At 41.2% G+C, this 23,567-nt stretch overlaps 1 protein-coding gene across 1 annotated transcript in view; it reads right to left on the bottom strand.

Moving 5' to 3' along the window:
• The window catches only part of MYO3B (myosin IIIB), a 382,767-nt gene that overhangs the window by 317,137 nt on the left and 42,063 nt on the right, over positions 1–23,567 (bottom strand). The window contains exon 3 of the mRNA XM_063429713.1: positions 9,772–9,906. Coding sequence (XP_063285783.1) covers positions 9,772–9,906 — 135 coding nt within the window. The remainder of the gene's footprint in view (positions 1–9,771; positions 9,907–23,567) is intronic.

Genomic DNA, 23,567 nt, shown 5'->3' with positions numbered 1-23,567 from the left:
TGCAGGGGATTAGACATTTTAAATTAAACTGATTTGCAATAAAGGAAGTGTAAACATTAGATGACTCTTTACAGGAAGTGTTTAGGAATGCTGTGCAAGTCACATGCCGAGAGGTGTGACTAGGGTGCATAAACGTAAAAGTGGTTTTACTCTTAAATGGCAGAGAAGTGAACAGTGAGACTGTAGAGAGATGATCTATACAACAAAACCACTACATTAGCTAAAGTTGTTTTGGTGACTATAGTGTCCCTTTAAATGCACAGAGGTGTGACTAGGGTGCATAAACGTAAAAGTGGTTTTACTCTTAAATGGCAGAGAAGTGAACAGTGAGACTGTAGAGAGATGATCTATACAACAAAACCACTACATTAGCTAAAGTTGTTTTGGTGACTATAGTGTCCCTTTAAATGCACAGAGGTGTGACTAGGGCTGCATAAACAAAGGGATTTAACTCCTAAATGGCAGATAATTGAGCAGTGAGACTGCAGGGGCATGTTCTATACACTGAAACTCCTTCATTAAGCTAAAGTTGTTTTTGTGACTATAGTGTCCCTTTAAAATGAAACGTTTTCTAGCAGATATCTGTAAAGTTCAAATAAATACAAACAAAACATGTGAGCCAATAAGCAAGGTTATTACTTTCCCAGACAGCTAAGGAAGGAATATAGATCACGATACTGTGAACTGATTGGCTGTACAGCGTTCCATGATAATGAATTATGGGATTCCTTGCTACGGATGTACAGAGCTGTCCTGATTCATGCATCCTATTTAGTTGTATATTTTAGATTCCTATATATTACACAATAAAAAGCAGCCAGGAACACCAATACCAAAATACCATACCCTCTAAATTTCCTCTCGGGTGACTGTTAAATGCTAGAAACCAATGTGAAACAAAGGGCCAACAGATTGCAAGATAAAAATATACAAAAGCCTTTTTGGAAAAAAAATGAAAATTGCTTTGCTGGGCACTAAATTATCTGCGTTGGCACACACACACATATTTTTACAGTAAATTACTCTAGCATTCCACGCAGTACAATTAAGATTCAATCAAGGAGATGTGCCACTAATAAATGTACACCTGTGCTTCTGAAAAAAAACACAGGCTCTGTCGTTTAAGAAATCCTCGCTCCATATGACGAAAGAACCAGGCAGGAAAAGATTGATGTGCTTGATAACAATGAGGCAACAAATTACAGTCATTTGAAGCTTTCGCTGCATCACCGATCGCACTGGCAGGCTATATAAAACAGACAGCGGCCATATCTCTATACTTAGACTTGATGGCAGAGTCTGCCACTAGCGCAGATGAAACATTCTGATCCAGAATAGCAGAGCTACTTGCAAGTCGTTTCCATTAGTGGACTGCCATACATCAAAGGAGATGATAAAAAGCAGGAATTAGGCCCTTTGTGAATGTATTTTTACCCACAACATTAGCTTCTAAACCATCCATTTCCTGCATCTGTGTTTCGGTTGCATCTTCCATGATCTCATGAAAATAATCATGCAAATGATGCGATTTTATTTTTTTTAAAAAAGGCAAACAGGTTGTTTTTAAATTAGCAGTTTCATTTCCGAATGCACGTTTTAATACAGAGCTAGAAAACACAGCTGTATGCAGGTGGTATGCACGTAAAACATGTTACAACTATTAAAAAAGGACATAGGTATAGCATGTAAACTATAACACAGCTAAATGAACAGTAATTACATAGAACATATAAAAAGTAACACAATTATTAAACAGTACATAGGTATGACATGTCAAACAAATAACTATTAAACAGTACATAGGTATAACATGTCAAACAAATAACTATTAAACAATACATATCTGTAGAACATATAAAAAGTGACAACTATTAAACTGTACATAGGTATAACATGTCAAACAAACAACTATTAAACAATACATATATAGAACATGTAAAAAGTAACAACTATTAAACAGAACACAGATATAGCATGTAAAATGCAACACAACTATTAAACAGTACTGTGACGATAGTCACTATCACTGGGAGCAGTGATGTCTCAGTCACCCTGTGCTCATTATAGGTGCAGGGTGTTTATAATGTGTGTGTGTGTGTGTGTGTGTGTGTAGTGTTAAATGTTTTGCCTGCTTTCCTGTGCTGCCGAGGATTGCTACCAACTAGGGGGATTAGGCTACGTATAGCGCCCTCTGTTGGTAGCAAAAGCAATATGCACTACCTGAATAGCAAGGCTGGTTAATTTGCATATTTAGGTAGATTTGCATATTGCTGTTTCTGCCGGCAGAAGAGATGTTTTGTGTTTAATATTGTCTTCCCAACCCCTTTATAAAAAAATTTGTTATGATAATTTCCTGTATATTTTGTGAAGAAGGGCGGCAGCGGAAGAGGCAGAGGGGCCTATACCCCGTCTGGAAGCAGGATTGCAGTGTATGAGGCAGTGGGGACGATACCTGCCTGAAAGAAGGGCAGCAGCCTGGTCAGGTGGAAAAGCTCCACAATGATCCCAGTCAAGCTTTGGCGACTGGGGCTGAAGCGTTCCAGGGACCCTGCAAGAGGCTAGGGAGCAGACTGGGCGGAGGTACTCGGTTGGAGTACAGGAGATCAGTCACAATACATATATAGAACATACAGGTGATACTCGAAAAATTTGAATATCGTGCAAAAGTTCATTTATTTCAGAAATGCAACATAAAAGGGGAAACTAATATATGAGATAGACGCATTACATGCAAAGCAAGATAGTTCAAGCCGTGATTTGTCATAAGTGCGATGATTATGGCTTACAGCTCTTGAAAACCCCAAATCCACAATCTCAGTAAATTGGAATATTGTGAAAAGGTGCAATATTCTAGGCTCACAGTGTCCCACTCTAATCAGCTAAGTAAGCCATAACACCTGCAAAGGGTTTCTGAGCCTTTAAATGGCCTCTCAGTCTGGTTCAGTAGGAATCACAATCATGGGGAAAACTGCTGACCTGACAGTTGTGTAGAAAACCATCACTGACACCTTCCATAAGGAGGGAAAGCCTCAAAAGGTAATTGCGAAGGAAGTTGGATGTTCCCAAAGTGCCGTATCCAGAGCACATTAATCGAAAGTTATGTAGAAGGGAAAAGTGTGGAAGAAAAAGGTGCACAATACAGTATTTTGATTTGGCCACAGGGAAAACTTGCGTGGCCTCCAGCGAGAGGCAGCGGGGACTCAATAGGGATACATTTTCAGACACCTATCTCCTGGGCACTGTTCCTCGGCCTACCCCCCCCCCCCCCCCCCCCCACTCCCTACCCTTATGTCCTCCTTCTCTAAGTCCTCAGATCTCTGAGGCACCTCTTACACTATTCCTTTCTTCTTTACCTCTAACTTTTTTATTTTTTGGTCAAGATCACACGCGCGGACAATACACAGGGAACACCGAAATGTTGTGGGGAAACGCTATGCTTTATACACGGCGACTGGGTGTAATATTCTATTATGTTTCTTGCCTTATGAACGCGATCTTTCTTTAATGTTTATCGTCAGTTTTAATGTTTTATATATGGAAAAAACCCAGGCGGGATGTCCAAGCCTCCTTGGGACAGCTGTTTACTCAGGAGAACAGAGACATGCTGATACTTAGCGATCTCTGATAGCGGACCTTATATATTACTTCGTCTTGTGAAAGTAAAGTGCTTTAATCTCAGTGTATATACTTGTTTATGCTGATCGCAAGGTTGATGTATGTAAACTGCTTGTGATGTCTTGCACTGAAACAAATAAAGAATTTTAAAAAAAAAAGAAAGAAAAAGGTGCACAAGCAGCAGGGATGACCGAAGCCTGGAGAGGATTGTCAGGAAAAAGCCATTCAAAAGTGTTGGGGACTTTCACAAGGAGTGGACTGAGGCTGAAGTCAGTGCATCAAGAGCCACCACACACAGACGGGTGGGCTTCAGATGTCGTATTCCTCTTGTCAAGCCGCTCCTGAACAACAAACAACGTCAGAAGCGTCTTACCTGGGCTAAAGAAATACAGACCTGGTCTGTTGCTCAGTGGTCCAAAGTCCTCTTTTCTGATGAGAGCAACTTTTGCATCTCATTTGGAAACCAAAATGAGTCTGGAGTCTGGAGGAAGAATGGAGAGGCACACACTGCAAGATGCTTGAAGTCAAGTGTAAAAGTTTCCACAGTCTGTGTTGATTTGGGGAGCCATGTCATCTGCTGGTGTTGGTCCACTGTGCATCATTAAGTCCAGGGTCAACGCAGCCGTCTACCAGGAGATTCTGGAGCACTTCATGCTTCCTTCCACAGAAGAGCTTTATTGGGATGCTGACTTCATTTTCCAGCAGGACTTGGCACCTGCCCACAGTGCCAAAAGCACCAAAGCCTGGTTCAATGACTGTGGGATTACTGTGCTTGATTGGCCAGCAAACTCGCCTGACCTGAACACCATAGAGAATCTATGGGGCATTGCCAAGAGAAAGATGCAGAAGAGCTGAAGGCCGCTATTGAAGCATCCTGGTCTTCCAAAACACCTCAGCAGTGCCACAGGCTGATGCATTGAGGCAGTAATTGCTGCAAAAGGGGACCAAACAAAGTACTGAGTCCATATGCATGCTTATACTTTTCAGAGGTCCGATATTGTTCTATGTACACTCCTTGTTTTATTGATTGCAAGTAATATTCTAATTTACTGAGATTGTGGATTTAGGGTTTTCATGAGCTGTAAGCCATAATCATTGCACCTATGACAAATCACGGCTTGAACTATCTTGCTTTGCATGTAATGCGTCAATCTCATATATTGGTTTCCCCTTTTACATTGCATTACTGAAATAAATGAACTTTTGCACAATATTCTAATTTTTCGAGTATCACCTGTATATAAATATTAACACAACTATTAAACAGTACACAGGTACAGCATGTGAAACGTAACACAACTATTAAACAGTACATATATAGAACATATAAAAATCACCAACTATTAAACAGTACACAGGTACAGCATGTGAAACGTAACACAACTGTTAAACAGTGCATATATAAAACATAAAAAAGTAACACAATTATTAAATGGGAACATAGGTATAACACGTCAAACATAATGCAACTATTTAACAGTGCATAGTTACAGAATGTAAAACACAACTAATAAACAATAGGTGTAATATGTAAAATGTGTAAAAAGGAATGTAAAATACAACAGGTAAAGATCGATGGCAGGTGTAGTGATTAAGCTGAGCCTGTGTTCCACCAATTTTTACATTTAACAGGGTTATTCACTAAAGTGAGAATTGAAATTAAAGGTCAATGTAGCTGAACTGTATCATAGCTGACTTAGAGAATTTATCCAGTTTGGTTATATTGGCCTTAAAATGAAATTTACTTTGAATTCACTTTACATTCTCACTTAATTGAATAACCCTGTTATGAATAACCCTGCTAAGATTCTCTTTTTTTGGGTAGCCAGGATAGACCAGTAGAGGTTGTGAGGATATTAGCAAGGCTTCCTGAAACTTTCAATATAATAGCAGGAAAACTCTCAGCAACATGACCACCACAACATGCATCTTTAACCCCTGAATGCCAAGAGATCACCACAAAGGGTGAAAGTGGTTGTGTGTTTGTGAGAGACCACAAGAGCCAGGGAGGGGATAGAAACCACAACCACAAAGAGACACGCAGTGGGGCTGAGGGGACAAAGAGAAACACAGTGGGCTGGGGGGACAAAGAGACACACATAGGGACAAAGAGACACACGGCGGGCTGGGGGGACAGAGAGGCACACAGCAAGGCTGAGGTGGACAAAGAGGCACACATTAGGGCTGGGGACAAAGAGACACACAGTGGGGCTGTAGAGACAAAAATACACACAGTGGGGGTGGGGGGACAAAGAGACACACTGTAGGGCTGGGGGGGGGACAAAGAGACATACAGTGGGGATGAGGGTGTCAAGTTTAGTGTGGAAACCAATACCTACAAACCTATAACAAAACAAATAGACAAGCCGTAAGCCCATACTTAGAACAGTCGGGTAAACGATAGAATGGTCAGAATGATAGCCGAGGTCAAGAACAGGAGAGATACAGATACATGAGATAACCAGACAAAGTCAAATGATACCAGAGATCAGAATAAATGAGAGAATAGACAAAAGTCAAAAGCCAGAAATATGAGAAACAAGGAATGCACTCTTGGGCTGCTAGAACCAAAACAAGGCAACTTGGAGTGGGAGATGTGAGTATTTATATGTTAAACTTAATTCCTATTGGCTCACTTCATACTTGAGTTAAGTAGGATTTGTGGGCAAAAGAACCACTGTTTAGCATGGCACACGTCATTCGGTTTGTCGAATTCACCACTTTGAACCGATTCGATTCGGAGAATTTGCCTTTAATTACCGAATGCAGCCGCCCATAAAGCCCCATGGCGTGCGTGCAGCGTCGCAGAGAACGCTGGGGGACACGGAGGAGGAAAGGTAAGAGATCCCGACGGGGGGAGAAAAAGGCACACAGAGAGGCTGAGGGGAACAAAGAGGCACACAGTGGGACTGGGACGACGACAAAAAGACAAACAGTGGAGCTGGGGAGACAAAGAGACACACAGTAAGGCTGGAGGTCTAAGAGACAAGCACACACACAATAATGTAGTTCGATTAGCCCAATAAACAAGATGCCAAAAATAACCATAGTATTTAAAAGACAAGCTTTCGAGAGTTATCCTCCCTTTCTCACGTCTGAAGCAATACATGAGAAAGGGAGGAAAACTCTTGCAAGCTTGTCTTGTAAATATTATGTTTGTCCAATAATAGAGGTATTGTTGCATACTGCAATACTTTGGTTATTTTTTGCATCTTGTCTATTGGACTATTACAGCTAATCCAATCTATGTTATTCTTTACACATATAAAAATTACTGCTGGGCATATCTTAATTTGAACCTTGAAATCCGGGAGTTCCCTGCTTGACATAAACAGGTATATATTTATAGTTGCCAGAAAGATTGTGATGAGACCTAACACAATAAAACTTGTGCTTTTTTATTTTTACTAACTTATTTGCTAATGGTACCTGAATGACATCTCTGAAATACAATGATTTTCTATGCTCATTTGCCTGTCAAGCAGGGATTTTTTACACACGCACACACGCACACACACACACACACACACACATGCACACACATGTTTGCTACACTATAAAAGGCAGGTTCGAAGGGATCAATTACATGTCCTTTAAGTCTCTTGAAAATCCTAAATGCTCTGCATTAACGTTGATTTGCTAGTGCTGAGAAAGTGAGAGACTTGCTAAATGTTGACAGCACCAGTTTTGCAATCAGCTGCTTTTTCCTCTGTTGAAACGTAATGGAGCAGCTCTGATGTACAGTAAGTGCCTGGGAGATTAGCATCAGCTGAAACAAAAGAGCTATTTGAAAATGTTCCACGTCAGCTGAGATTGATGCTTCACACTATACACTGCAAATGAGCAGGAGGCAGTGACTGTGGTGATCAGAGGCACTAATATACATTCGGTACTTTACCCCATGTTGTCAGGACGGCATGGGATCTCGTCACCATCCTTCACATTGGATCTGAATAAAATGAATAGCTGTGAAGTAGGGCTTGCCAATATACAAGCTCAAACCAAGATGGACTACAATCAGGGTTGTTGCTAGGTGGCAAAAAGTCCAGGAGCTTCAGCAAAGGGTAATTTTTATGATCACTTCCATTATATGTTCACTATTTAAATCTCTTAAATATAAATTAAGGAACAACGCACACACACAAAATACAGTTTTCAATTGTACAAAGCTACTTAAAATCACCTATCCCAGCAAACAAATATGGATTTTCAAATATTCAGTTCCACCATATGGCCGTATTGTGTTAAGCCCACCACTACTTCACAGTACCCTGCAGTATGCAAGGCCACGTTACAACAATAGATAGATAGAGATAATAACCACAAAAGAAGAGGATGGAAGAACAAGTCACACAAGTGGGTAAGAGACACGAGGGGAATTGGAGAGTAAAAGAAACAGGGGGATTAAAAGACACTGGGGGTTTAGAGTCACAAAGGGAGAGTTAAGAGGAAATAGGGGAGTAAGAGATACAAACAGGGTTAGAGACTCAAAAGAGGGAAGAAACACAAAGGGTGGTAGAGACACAAAAAGTGGTGAGACCCTCTCTATAAGATACACTAAAAAGGGGTAAGACATTCAAAAGGGGAATAAGAGACACAAGATGGTGTAAGGGACCAAAAAAGAGGGATAAGAACAACAAAATGGGAGATACAATACACAAAAGTTGGTAAGATACACAAAAGAAGCAAAAGGATGGGTAAGAGGCAAAAGTGGGGTTAGGGGACAGAGGTGAAGACCCATTTTGGGGAATGGAAAATTGTATGTTTGTCTGTCTAGTCAAATATCCTTGCACAAACCTGAGTATCAGTAGAGTTATTGGAAAATCTGTAATTGGAGGTGTTATTTATCTATCAGTATTACAAATACTAATATTAAGAAAGAAATAATGCATATAGCAGCTACAGATTTCCGGTCCCAAACAAAATGTGTCAGAAGTAGACCCGGGGTTTATCAGGAGCTCACTTGGAGTTCCAAACTTGGTGAGCCCCTCCCTAGCAATGCTCCTGACTACAATACACAGCATCATTGCTGAGTGGTTATGGTTTCCTTTCCACTGATTAGGGAAACATCTAGGGAATGAACTAGTGTGGAATACAGCTCACAGGATTCTCAGCTGTTAGAGCTGTAAACTGTATTGACTACAAATCCCAAGATGCTTATCCGTACTGTCGTTTGCTCAGCTGATTTCCGCACCAGGATAAACATAGCAGTAAATTACAGTTTGTTTTACCAGTAAGATTAATCCATGCTGGAAACCTACTCAGTCTTGAACCAACCATCACCATAAATGTGCAATTGAACTAACATCATTTATTTCTTAGAAGTCATTGAGCCTCTCCGTTTCAACATGAGTGATCATAGCTTTCAAGGGATTTCCTTTTTTACACCTCATTAGTTAATGGGATATAAAATCATTTGATTAGTGGAGCAAAAAACTAAACATTAAAAAAAAACCTGACCAAATGAAAAAAAAAGCATATTATACATAAAATTATCGCAATTCCATATTATAAATGTTTAATCTCAGTGTTCTGCCTTTGTTAACAAATGTGACTCAAACTCCGTATAGCTCTACAACAGGTGGACTAACAGACATGTTATTGCAATGACTTTACCTACACTGAGCTTCAGCTATGATCTGGACTGGCCAACTGGCACCAGACTTGTGCAGAGTAAGAATATTTGGCTCAGCCAAAGAATTTTTTTTCATAAAATAGCAACACCCAAATTCCGGCTGAATGTCAAATCAGTTGTTTTTTTTTTTTTCAATGCTGAGGTTTGGGATTTTGAGAATTTGATTCATTACTCAATCAGTCCAAATTGTATTTCAACCCGAAACAAATCTCCAAGACTAACTGAAACCTTCTCCATCCCTGTCCTACCATGTTTTCCAGCCAAACTAATCAGGCCATCTTCTACATTGTTGGGTTTGTACTCTCACTTAGACATTCCGGCTTGTTATTTACAGCTTCACCTACATCTTCCGAAGGTTAAGAGTTTCCAAATGAGTTTAACCCATTGATTTAAGTCAATTCACTGCAATTTACTAAAACAAGATCCATTCAATTTAATTCAATGCATTGTTGAACCAGGAATACAATCACTAATTAAGATAAATCATATAGGTGTAACTAATGTAAAAAGAAAACTCTTACCTCTAGAACAAGCCAGAGTTGTCCTCCCACATATTGATCAGCTTTGTAGAACATCCCATAAAACATGACAACGTTTGGATGATTTGGAAGCGACTGCAAAATATTGTATTCTGCCTCAATTTCTTCATCCACATCCTAAATGAAAACCACAAGACATTCTTGTGAGCATCTTTATTTATCTTCTCATCCACAAATATATTTTTGTAAAGTGTCTTTGTAAGATGAATCCTGAAACGTGATGAATCTATGGGTCCTTTCACACATGCAGAGATTCATAAACAACATTCTCCAAACGCGAGTTGTCCATACACAAAACATACTTAACACTAGAAAAATTGAGATAAATAAGAGATAAAAATAAGAATATTATGGCTTCTATCCAAACCTAGGGCCGTCACACCAAGAGCCCAAAACAAACTAATTGCTAAAATTGCGCTAGGAGAGCAATAGCTGAAAAATGGGGAAGCCCAGACACACCAATAATTGACACAGTAAAGCAGAAAATAAAAGAAATGTCCGCAATGACGAACTGACACCACACAAAGACACACCACAGAAACATCAATCACAAACACCACACTGACCCAACCTCCCCAACCCCCCTCTCCTATCCCCAGGCCCCGATCACTTACCCCACACACTCATTCACATCCTACCCCTCGAACTCAAACCACTCAAACCACACTCCACACCAACATATGCGACAACACCTCCCCACAATACACCTACTGAGATAAAACCCGAATCACAACACCGATAATATTAGCATCACCCACAGAAAGTCCAACAAGAACAGGGAAAACCACAAACCCCAAGGTTGCCAAAAACAGGCCAACCCATATCACACACATTACAACAAGGTCAGGGAAAACAAAATCAAGAGAGAGGACCATCTAGGTCACCCAAAGAACAAATGATGACCAACCAACACCAAACAGGGGGACAACGCCCTCACCCCGCACCACACAAAAACCCTGACCACAACAACAAAGACACCTAAATCGTGAACTTCATCCCACAACAAATAAAGCATAAGCAAATCTCCAAGACAATAACAAGACTCACATTGGGACCACCACCCTACCGACAGTAATACATTTAGAAAAGAAAAACATACAACACAGACTTATACGCCATACCAAGGCAGCACACACAAGTACCCACCCACCATCCCACCTTATTATCCCGTACAGGAGTGGCACAACCCCGAAACCGACCACCCCGACTACCCAAGAACACACCCAAAAGGTGCATAACAAATACGTTGCAAGAAAGGAACGAGGAGACAACTCGAAAGTACAACTACAAAAGTGTACAATGACAGGGCACCCTATCCCCCCTCCTCCCTCTCTCTGTACCTACCCCAACCCGTAGAACAAAGAACAACCATACTGAACTGAACATAGGAATTTATTGAAATGCAAAAGATAAACGTAGCAACTAAGGGTAAAAAAAAGGATGATCCCTGCATAGAATGACAGAATGTAATAACTATCACATGTTTATGCTATGAAAATTGTATGACAAATGTTGATCCCCCGTCTCTTTTTTGTACCCCTTCCCCAAAAAAACAAAATCTTTCAAAATAAAGAATTAAAAAAAAAAAAATAATAATATTAAAAAGCAGCCTATTGAAAAATGATGAACAGATTAATAAACCATGGAAGAATGTTGTTTCCCCTGCAGATAAAGGAACGAGTGCTTAAATAAGTCTGGATGTTGAACCTAGCTTAAATTGAGTGTGTGCACTGTATATACACAATGTATCAGATGGTCCCAGTAGCACCCTTATGCTGTATGCACTGTATATACACAATGTATCAGATGGTCCCAGTAGCACCCTTATGATGTACACACTGTATATACACAATGTATCAGATGGTCCCAGTAGCACCCTTATGATGTACGCACTGTATATACACAATGTATCAGATGGTCCCAGTAGCACCCTTATGATGTACGCACTGTATATACACAATGTATCAGATGGTCCCAGTAGCACCCTTATGATGTACGCACTGTATATACACAATGTATCAGATGGTCCCAGTAGCACCCTTATGATGTATGCACTGTATATACACAATGTATCAGATGGTCCCAGTAGCACCCTTATGATGTACACACTGTATATACACAATGTATCAGATGGTCCCAGTAGCACCCTTATGATGTACGCACTGTATATACACAATGTATCAGATGGTCCCAGTAGCACCCTTATGATGTACGCACTGTATATACACAATGTATCAGATGGTCCCAGTACCACCCTTATGGCGTATGCACTGTATATACACAATGTATCAGATGGTCCCAGTAGCACCCTTATGATGTACACACTGTATATACACAATGTATCAGATGGTCCCAGTAGCACCCTTGTGATGTATGCACTGTATATACACAATGTATCAGATGGTCCCAGTAGCACCCTTATGATGTATGCACTGTATATACACAATGTATCAGATGGTCCCAGTAGCACCCTTATGATGTATGCACTGTATATACACAATGTATCAGATGGTCCCAGTAGCACCCTTATGATGTATGCACTGTATATACACAATGTATCAGATGGTCCCAGTAGCACCCTTATGATGTATGCACTGTATGTACACAATGTATCAGATGGTCCCAGTAGCACCCTTATGATGTACGCACTGTATATACACAATGTATCAGATGGTCCCAGTAGCACCCTTATGATGTACGCACTGTATATACACAATGTATCAGATGGTCCCAGTAGCACCCTTATGATGTACGCACTGTATATACACAATGTATCAGATGGTCCCAGTAGCACCCTTATGATGTACGCACTGTATATACACAATGTATCAGATGGTCCCAGTAGCACCCTTATGATGTATGCACTGTATATACACAATGTATCAGATGGTCCCAGTAGCACCCTTATGATGTATGCACTGTATATACACAATGTATCAGATGGTCCCAGTAGCACCCTTATGATGTATGCACTGTATATACACAATGTATCAGATGGTCCCAGTAGCACCCTTATGATGTATGCACTGTATATACACAATGTATCAGATGGTCCCAGTAGCACCCTTATGATGTATGCACTGTATGTACACAATGTATCAGATGGTCCCAGTAGCACCCTTATGATGTACGCACTGTATATACACAATGTATCAGATGGTCCCAGTAGCACCCTTATGATGTACGCACTGTATATACACAATGTATCAGATGGTCCCAGTAGCACCCTTATGATGTACGCACTGTATATACACAATGTATCAGATGGTCCCAGTAGCACCCTTATGATGTACGCACTGTATATACACAATGTATCAGATGGTCCCAGTAGCACCCTTATGATGTATGCACTGTATATACACAATGTATCAGATGGTCCCAGTAGCACCCTTATGATGTATGCACTGTATATACACAATGTATCAGATGGTCCCAGTAGCACCCTTATGATGTACGCACTGTATATACACAATGTATCAGATGGTCCCAGTAGCACCCTTATGATGTATGCACTGTATATACACAATGTATCAGATGGTCCCAGTAGCACCCTTATGATGTACGCACTGTATATACACAATGTATCAGATGGTCCCAGTAGCACCCTTATGATGTACGCACTGTATATACACAATGTATCAGATGGTCCCAGTAGCACCCTTATGATGTACGCACTGTATATACACAATGTATCAGATGGTCCCAGTAGCACCCTTATGATGTATGCACTGTATATACACAATGTATCAGATGGTCCCAGTAGCACCCTTATGATGTACGCACTGTATATACACAATGTATCAGATGGTCCCAGTAGCACCCTTATGATGTACGCACTGTATATACACAATGTATCAGATGGTCCCAGTAGCACCCTTATGATGTATGCACTGTATATACACAATGTATCAGATGGTCCCAGTAGCACCCTTATGATGTACGCACTGTATATACACAATGTATCAGATGGTCCCAGTAGCACCTTTATGATGTACACACTGTATATACACAATGTATCAGATGGTCCCAGTAGCACCCTTATGATGTACGCACTGTATGTACACAATGTATCAGATGGTCCCAGTAGCACCCTTATGATGTACGCACTGTATATACACAATGTATCAGATGGTCCCAGTAGCACCCTTATGATGTACGCACTGTATATACACAATGTATCAGATGGTCCCAGTAGCACCCTTATGATGTACGCACTGTATATACACAATGTATCAGATGGTCCCAGTAGCACCCTTATGATGTACGCACTGTATATACACAATGTATCAGATGGTCCCAGTAGCACCCTTATGATGTACGCACTGTATATACACAATGTATCAGATGGTCCCAGTACCACCCTTATGGCGTACGCACTGTATATACACAATGTATCAGATGGTCCCAGTAGCACCCTTATGATGTACGCACTGTATATACACAATGTATCAGATGGTCCCAGTAGCACCCTTATGATGTACGCACTGTATATACACAATGTATCAGATGGTCCCAGTAGCACCCTTATGATGTACGCACTGTATATACACAATGTATCAGATGGTCCCAGTAGCACCCTTATGATGTATGCACTGTATATACACAATGTATCAGATGGTCCCAGTAGCACCCTTATGATGTACGCACTGTATATACACAATGTATCAGATGGTCCCAGTAGCACCCTTATGATGTACGCACTGTATATACACAATGTATCAGATGGTCCCAGTAGCACCCTTATGATGTATGCACTGTATATACACAATGTATCAGATGGTCCCAGTAGCACCCTTATGATGTACGCACTGTATATACACAATGTATCAGATGGTCCCAGTAGCACCTTTATGATGTACACACTGTATATACACAATGTATCAGATGGTCCCAGTAGCACCCTTATGATGTACGCACTGTATGTACACAATGTATCAGATGGTCCCAGTAGCACCCTTATGATGTACGCACTGTATATACACAATGTATCAGATGGTCCCAGTAGCACCCTTATGATGTACGCACTGTATATACACAATGTATCAGATGGTCCCAGTAGCACCCTTATGATGTACGCACTGTATATACACAATGTATCAGATGGTCCCAGTAGCACCCTTATGATGTACGCACTGTATATACACAATGTATCAGATGGTCCCAGTAGCACCCTTATGATGTACGCACTGTATATACACAATGTATCAGATGGTCCCAGTACCACCCTTATGGCGTATGCACTGTATATACACAATGTATCAGATGGTCCCAGTAGCACCCTTATGATGTACGCACTGTATATACACAATGTATCAGATGGTCCCAGTAGCACCCTTATGATGTACGCACTGTATATACACAATGTATCAGATGGTCCCAGTAGCACCCTTATGATGTACGCACTGTATGTACACAATGTATCAGATGGTCCCAGTAGCACCCTTATGATGTACGCACTGTATATACACAATGTATCAGATGGTCCCAGTAGCACCCTTATGATGTACGCACTGTATATACACAATGTATCAGATGGTCCCAGTACCACCCTTATGGCGTATGCACTGTATATACACAATGTATCAGATGGTCCCAGTAGCACCCTTATGATGTACGCACTGTATATACACAATGTATCAGATGGTCCCAGTAGCACCCTTATGCTGTATGCACTGTATATACACAATGTATCAGATGGTCCCAGTAGCACCCTTATGATGTACACACTGTATATACACAATGTATCAGATGGTCCCAGTAGCACCCTTATGATGTACGCACTGTATATACACAATGTATCAGATGGTCCCAGTAGCACCCTTATGATGTACGCACTGTATATACACAATGTATCAGATGGTCCCAGTAGCACCCTTATGATGTACGCACTGTATATACACAATGTATCAGATGGTCCCAGTAGCACCCTTATGATGTATGCACTGTATATACACAATGTATCAGATGGTCCCAGTAGCACCCTTATGATGTACACACTGTATATACACAATGTATCAGATGGTCCCAGTAGCACCCTTATGATGTACGCACTGTATATACACAATGTATCAGATGGTCCCAGTAGCACCCTTATGATGTACGCACTGTATATACACAATGTATCAGATGGTCCCAGTACCACCCTTATGGCGTATGCACTGTATATACACAATGTATCAGATGGTCCCAGTAGCACCCTTATGATGTACACACTGTATATACACAATGTATCAGATGGTCCCAGTAGCACCCTTATGATGTATGCACTGTATATACACAATGTATCAGATGGTCCCAGTAGCACCCTTATGATGTATGCACTGTATATACACAATGTATCAGATGGTCCCAGTAGCACCCTTATGATGTATGCACTGTATATACACAATGTATCAGATGGTCCCAGTAGCACCCTTATGATGTATGCACTGTATATACACAATGTATCAGATGGTCCCAGTAGCACCCTTATGATGTATGCACTGTATGTACACAATGTATCAGATGGTCCCAGTAGCACCCTTATGATGTACGCACTGTATATACACAATGTATCAGATGGTCCCAGTAGCACCCTTATGATGTACGCACTGTATATACACAATGTATCAGATGGTCCCAGTAGCACCCTTATGATGTACGCACTGTATATACACAATGTATCAGATGGTCCCAGTAGCACCCTTATGATGTACGCACTGTATATACACAATGTATCAGATGGTCCCAGTAGCACCCTTATGATGTATGCACTGTATATACACAATGTATCAGATGGTCCCAGTAGCACCCTTATGATGTATGCACTGTATATACACAATGTATCAGATGGTCCCAGTAGCACCCTTATGATGTATGCACTGTATATACACAATGTATCAGATGGTCCCAGTAGCACCCTTATGATGTATGCACTGTATATACACAATGTATCAGATGGTCCCAGTAGCACCCTTATGATGTATGCACTGTATGTACACAATGTATCAGATGGTCCCAGTAGCACCCTTATGATGTACGCACTGTATATACACAATGTATCAGATGGTCCCAGTAGCACCCTTATGATGTACGCACTGTATATACACAATGTATCAGATGGTCCCAGTAGCACCCTTATGATGTACGCACTGTATATACACAATGTATCAGATGGTCCCAGTAGCACCCTTATGATGTACGCACTGTATATACACAATGTATCAGATGGTCCCAGTAGCACCCTTATGATGTATGCACTGTATATACACAATGTATCAGATGGTCCCAGTAGCACCCTTATGATGTATGCACTGTATATACACAATGTATCAGATGGTCCCAGTAGCACCCTTATGATGTACGCACTGTATATACACAATGTATCAGATGGTCCCAGTAGCACCCTTATGATGTATGCACTGTATATACACAATGTATCAGATGGTCCCAGTAGCACCCTTATGATGTACGCACTGTATATACACAATGTATCAGATGGTCCCAGTAGCACCCTTATGATGTACGCACTGTATATACACAATGTATCAGATGGTCCCAGTAGCACCCTTATGATGTACGCACTGTATATACACAATGTATCAGATGGTCCCAGTAGCACCCTTATGATGTACGCACTGTATATACACAATGTATCAGATGGTCCCAGTAGCACCCTTATGATGTACGCACTGTATATACACAATGTATCAGATGGTCCCAGTAGCACCCTTATGATGTACGCACTGTATATACACAATGTATCAGATGGTCCCAGTAGCACCCTTATGATGTACGCACTGTATATACACAATGTATCAGATGGTCCCAGTAGCACCCTTATGATGTACGCACTGTATATACACAATGTATCAGATGGTCCCAGTAGCACCCTTATGATGTACGCACTGTATATACACAATGTATCAGATGGTCCCAGTAGCACCCTTATGATGTACGCACTGTATATACACAATGTATCAGATGGTCCCAGTAGCACCCTTATGATGTACGCACTGTATAACAATGTATCAGATGGTCCCAGTAGCACCCTTATGATGTACGCACTGTATATACACAATGTATCAGATGGTCCCAGTAGCACCCTTATGATGTACGCACTGTATATACACAATGTATCAGATGGTCCCAGTAGCACCCTTATGATGTACGCACTGTATATACACAATGTATCAGATGGTCCCAGTAGCACCCTTATGATGTACGCACTGTATATACACAATGTATCAGATGGTCCCAGTAGCACCCTTATGATGTACGCACTGTATATACACAATGTATCAGATGGTCCCAGTAGCACCCTTATGATGTACGCACTGTATATACACAATGTATCAGATGGTCCCAGTAGCACCCTTATGATGTACGCACTGTATATACACAATGTATCAGATGGTCCCAGTAGCACCCTTATGATGTACGCACTGTATATACACAATGTATCAGATGGTCCCAGTAGCACCCTTATGATGTACGCACTGTATATACACAATGTATCAGATGGTCCCAGTAGCACCCTTATGATGTACGCACTGTATATACACAATGTATCAGATGGTCCCAGTAGCACCCTTATGATGTACGCACTGTATATACACAATGTATCAGATGGTCCCAGTAGCACCCTTATGATGTACGCACTGTATATACACAATGTATCAGATGGTCCCAGTAGCACCCTTATGATGTACGCACTGTATATACACAATGTATCAGATGGTCCCAGTAGCACCCTTATGATGTACGCACTGTATATACACAATGTATCAGATGGTCCCAGTAGCACCCTTATGATGTACGCACTGTATATACACAATGTATCAGATGGTCCCAGTAGCACCCTTATGATGTACGCACTGTATATACACAATGTATCAGATGGTCCCAGTAGCACCCTTATGATGTACGCACTGTATATACACAATGTATCAGATGGTCCCAGTAGCACCCTTATGATGTACGCACTGTATATACACAATGTATCAGATGGTCCCAGTAGCACCCTTATGATGTACGCACTGTATATACACAATGTATCAGATGGTCCCAGTAGCACCCTTATGATGTACGCACTGTATATACACAATGTATCAGATGGTCCCAGTAGCACCCTTATGATGTACGCACTGTATATACACAATGTATCAGATGGTCCCAGTAGCACCCTTATGATGTATGCACTGTATATACACAATGTATCAGATGGTCCCAGTAGCACCCTTATGATGTACGCACTGTATATACACAATGTATCAGATGGTCCCAGTAGCACCCTTATGATGTACGCACTGTATATACACAATGTATCAGATGGTCCCAGTAGCACCCTTATGATGTACGCACTGTATGTACACAATGTATCAGATGGTCCCAGTAGCACCCTTATGATGTACGCACTGTATATACACAATGTATCAGATGGTCCCAGTAGCACCCTTATGATGTACGCACTGTATATACACAATGTATCAGATGGTCCCAGTAGCCACCCTTATGGCGTATGCACTGTATATACACAATGTATCAGATGGTCCCAGTAGCACCCTTATGATGTACGCACTGTATATACACAATGTATCAGATGGTCCCAGTAGCACCCTTATGATGTATGCACTGTATATACACAATGTATCAGATGGTCCCAGTAGCACCCTTATGATGTACGCACTGTATATACACAATGTATCAGATGGTCCCAGTAGCACCCTTATGATGTACGCACTGTATATACACAATGTATCAGATGGTCCCAGTAGCACCCTTATGATGTACGCACTGTATATACACAATGTATCAGATGGTCCCAGTAGCACCCTTATGATGTACGCACTGTATATACACAATGTATCAGATGGTCCCAGTACCACCCTTATGGCGTATGCACTGTATATACACAATGTATCAGATGGTCCCAGTAGCACCCTTATGATGTACACACTGTATATACACAATGTATCAGATGGTCCCAGTAGCACCCTTATGATGTATGCACTGTATATACACAATGTATCAGATGGTCCCAGTAGCACCCTTATGATGTACGCACTGTATATACACAATGTATCAGATGGTCCCAGTAGCACCCTTATGATGTACGCACTGTATATACACAATGTATCAGATGGTCCCAGTAGCACCCTTATGATGTACGCACTGTATATACACAATGTATCAGATGGTCCCAGTAGCACCCTTATGATGTACGCACTGTATATACACAATGTATCAGATGGTCCCAGTAGCACCCTTATGATGTACGCACTGTATATACACAATGTATCAGATGGTCCCAGTAGCACCCTTATGATGTACGCACTGTATATACACAATGTATCAGATGGTCCCAGTAGCACCCTTATGATGTACGCACTGTATATACACAATGTATCAGATGGTCCCAGTAGCACCCTTATGATGTACGCACTGTATATACACAATGTATCAGATGGTCCCAGTAGCACCCTTATGATGTACGCACTGTATATACACAATGTATCAGATGGTCCCAGTAGCACCCTTATGCTGTACGCACTGTATATACACAATGTATCAGATGGTCCCAGTAGCACCCTTATGATGTACGCACTGTATATACACAATGTATCAGATGGTCCCAGTAGCACCCTTATGATGTACGCACTGTATATACACAATGTATCAGATGGTCCCAGTAGCACCCTTATGATGTACGCACTGTATATACACAATGTATCAGATGGTCCCAGTAGCACCCTTATGATGTACGCACTGTATATACACAATGTATCAGATGGTCCCAGTAGCACCCTTATGATGTACGCACTGTATATACACAATGTATCAGATGGTCCCAGTAGCCACCCTTATGATGTATGCACTGTATATACACAATGTATCAGATGGTCCCAGTAGCACCCTTATGATGTACGCACTGTATATACACAATGTATCAGATGGTCCCAGTAGCACCCTTATGATGTACGCACTGTATATACACAATGTATCAGATGGTCCCAGTAGCACCCTTATGATGTACGCACTGTATATACACAATGTATCAGATGGTCCCAGTAGCACCCTTATGATGTACGCACTGTATATACACAATGTATCAGATGGTCCCAGTAGCACCCTTATGATGTACGCACTGTATATACACAATGTATCAGATGGTCCCAGTAGCACCCTTATGATGTATGCACTGTATATACACAATGTATCAGATGGTCCCAGTAGCACCCTTATGATGTACGCACTGTATATACACAATGTATCAGATGGTCCCAGTAGCACCCTTATGATGTATGCACTGTATATACACAATGTATCAGATGGTCCCAGTAGCACCCTTATGATGTACGCACTGTATATACACAATGTATCAGATGGTCCCAGTAGCACCCTTATGATGTACGCACTGTATATACACAATGTATCAGATGGTCCCAGTAGCACCCTTATGATGTACGCACTGTATATACACAATGTATCAGATGGTCCCAGTAGCACCCTTATGATGTACGCACTGTATATACACAATGTATCAGATGGTCCCAGTAGCACCCTTATGATGTATGCACTGTATATACACAATGTATCAGATGGTCCCAGTAGCACCCTTATGATGTACGCACTGTATATACACAATGTATCAGATGGTCCCAGTAGCACCCTTATGATGTACACACTGTATATACACAATGTATCAGATGGTCCCAGTAGCACCCTTATGATGTACGCACTGTATATACACAATGTATCAGATGGTCCCAGTAGCACCCTTATGATGTACGCACTGTATATACACAATGTATCAGATGGTCCCAGTAGCACCCTTATGATGTACACACTGTATATACACAATGTATCAGATGGTCCCAGTAGCACCCTTATGATGTACACACTGTATATACACAATGTATCAGATGGTCCCAGTAGCACCCTTATGATGTACGCACTGTATATACACAATGTATCAGATGGTCCCAGTAGCACCCTTATGATGTACACACTGTATATACACAATGTATCAGATGGTCCCAGTAGCACCCTTATGATGTACACACTGTATATACACAATGTATCAGATGGTCCCAGTAGCACCCTTATGATGTACACACTGTATATACACAATGTATCAGATGGTCCCAGTAGCACCCTTATGATGTACGCACTGTATATACACAATGTATCAGATGGTCCCAGTAGCACCCTTATGATGTACAGCACTGTATATACACAATGTATCAGATGGTCCCAGTAGCACCCTTATGATGTACGCACTGTATATACACAATGTATCAGATGGTCCCAGTAGCACCCTTATGATGTACGCACTGTATATACACAATGTATCAGATGGTCCCAGTAGCACCCTTATGATGTACGCACTGTATATACACAATGTATCAGATGGTCCCAGTAGCACCCTTATGATGTACGCACTGTATATACACAATGTATCAGATGGTCCCAGTAGCACCCTTATGATGTACGCACTGTATATACACAATGTATCAGATGGTCCCAGTAGCACCCTTATGATGTACGCACTGTATATACACAATGTATCAGATGGTCCCAGTAGCACCCTTATGATGTACACACTGTATATACACAATGTATCAGATGGTCCCAGTAGCACCCTTATGATGTACGCACTGTATATACACAATGTATCAGATGGTCCCAGTAGCACCCTTATGATGTACGCACTGTATATACACAATGTATCAGATGGTCCCAGTAGCACCCTTATGATGTACGCACTGTATATACACAATGTATCAGATGGTCCCAGTAGCACCCTTATGATGTATGCACTGTATATACACAATGTATCAGATGGTCCCAGTAGCACCCTTATGATGTACGCACTGTATATACACAATGTATCAGATGGTCCCAGTAGCACCCTTATGATGTACGCACTGTATATACACAATGTATCAGATGGTCCCAGTAGCACCCTTATGATGTATGCACTGTATATACACAATGTATCAGATGGTCCCAGTAGCACCCTTATGATGTACGCACTGTATATACACAATGTATCAGATGGTCCCAGTAGCACCCTTATGATGTATGCACTGTATATACACAATGTATCAGATGGTCCCAGTAGCACCCTTATGATGTACGCACTGTATATACACAATGTATCAGATGGTCCCAGTAGCACCCTTATGATGTATGCACTGTATATACACAATGTATCAGATGGTCCCAGTAGCACCCTTATGATGTACGCACTGTATATACACAATGTATCAGATGGTCCCAGTAGCACCCTTATGATGTACACACTGTATATACACAATGTATCAGATGGTCCCAGTAGCACCCTTATGATGTACACACTGTATATACACAATGTATCAGATGGTCCCAGTAGCACCCTTATGATGTATGCACTGTATATACACAATGTATCAGATGGTCCCAGTAGCACCCTTATGATGTACACACTGTATATACACAATGTATCAGATGGTCCCAGTAGCACCCTTATGATGTACACACTGTATATACACAATGTATCAGATGGTCCCAGTAGCACCCTTATGATGTATGCACTGTATATACACAATGTATCAGATGGTCCCAGTAGCACCCTTATGATGTACGCACTGTATATACACAATGTATCAGATGGTCCCAGTACCACCCTTATGGCGTATGCACTGTATATACACAATGTATCAGATGGTCCCAGTAGCACCCTTATGATGTACGCACTGTATATACACAATGTATCAGATGGTCCCAGTAGCACCCTTATGATGTATGCACTGTAT

The sequence above is a fragment of the Pelobates fuscus genome, chromosome 8 (genome assembly GCF_036172605.1).
Source record: "Pelobates fuscus isolate aPelFus1 chromosome 8, aPelFus1.pri, whole genome shotgun sequence".
Lineage (NCBI taxonomy): Eukaryota > Metazoa > Chordata > Amphibia > Anura > Pelobatidae > Pelobates > Pelobates fuscus.
This window is presented reverse-complemented; position numbering and strand designations above follow the sequence as displayed.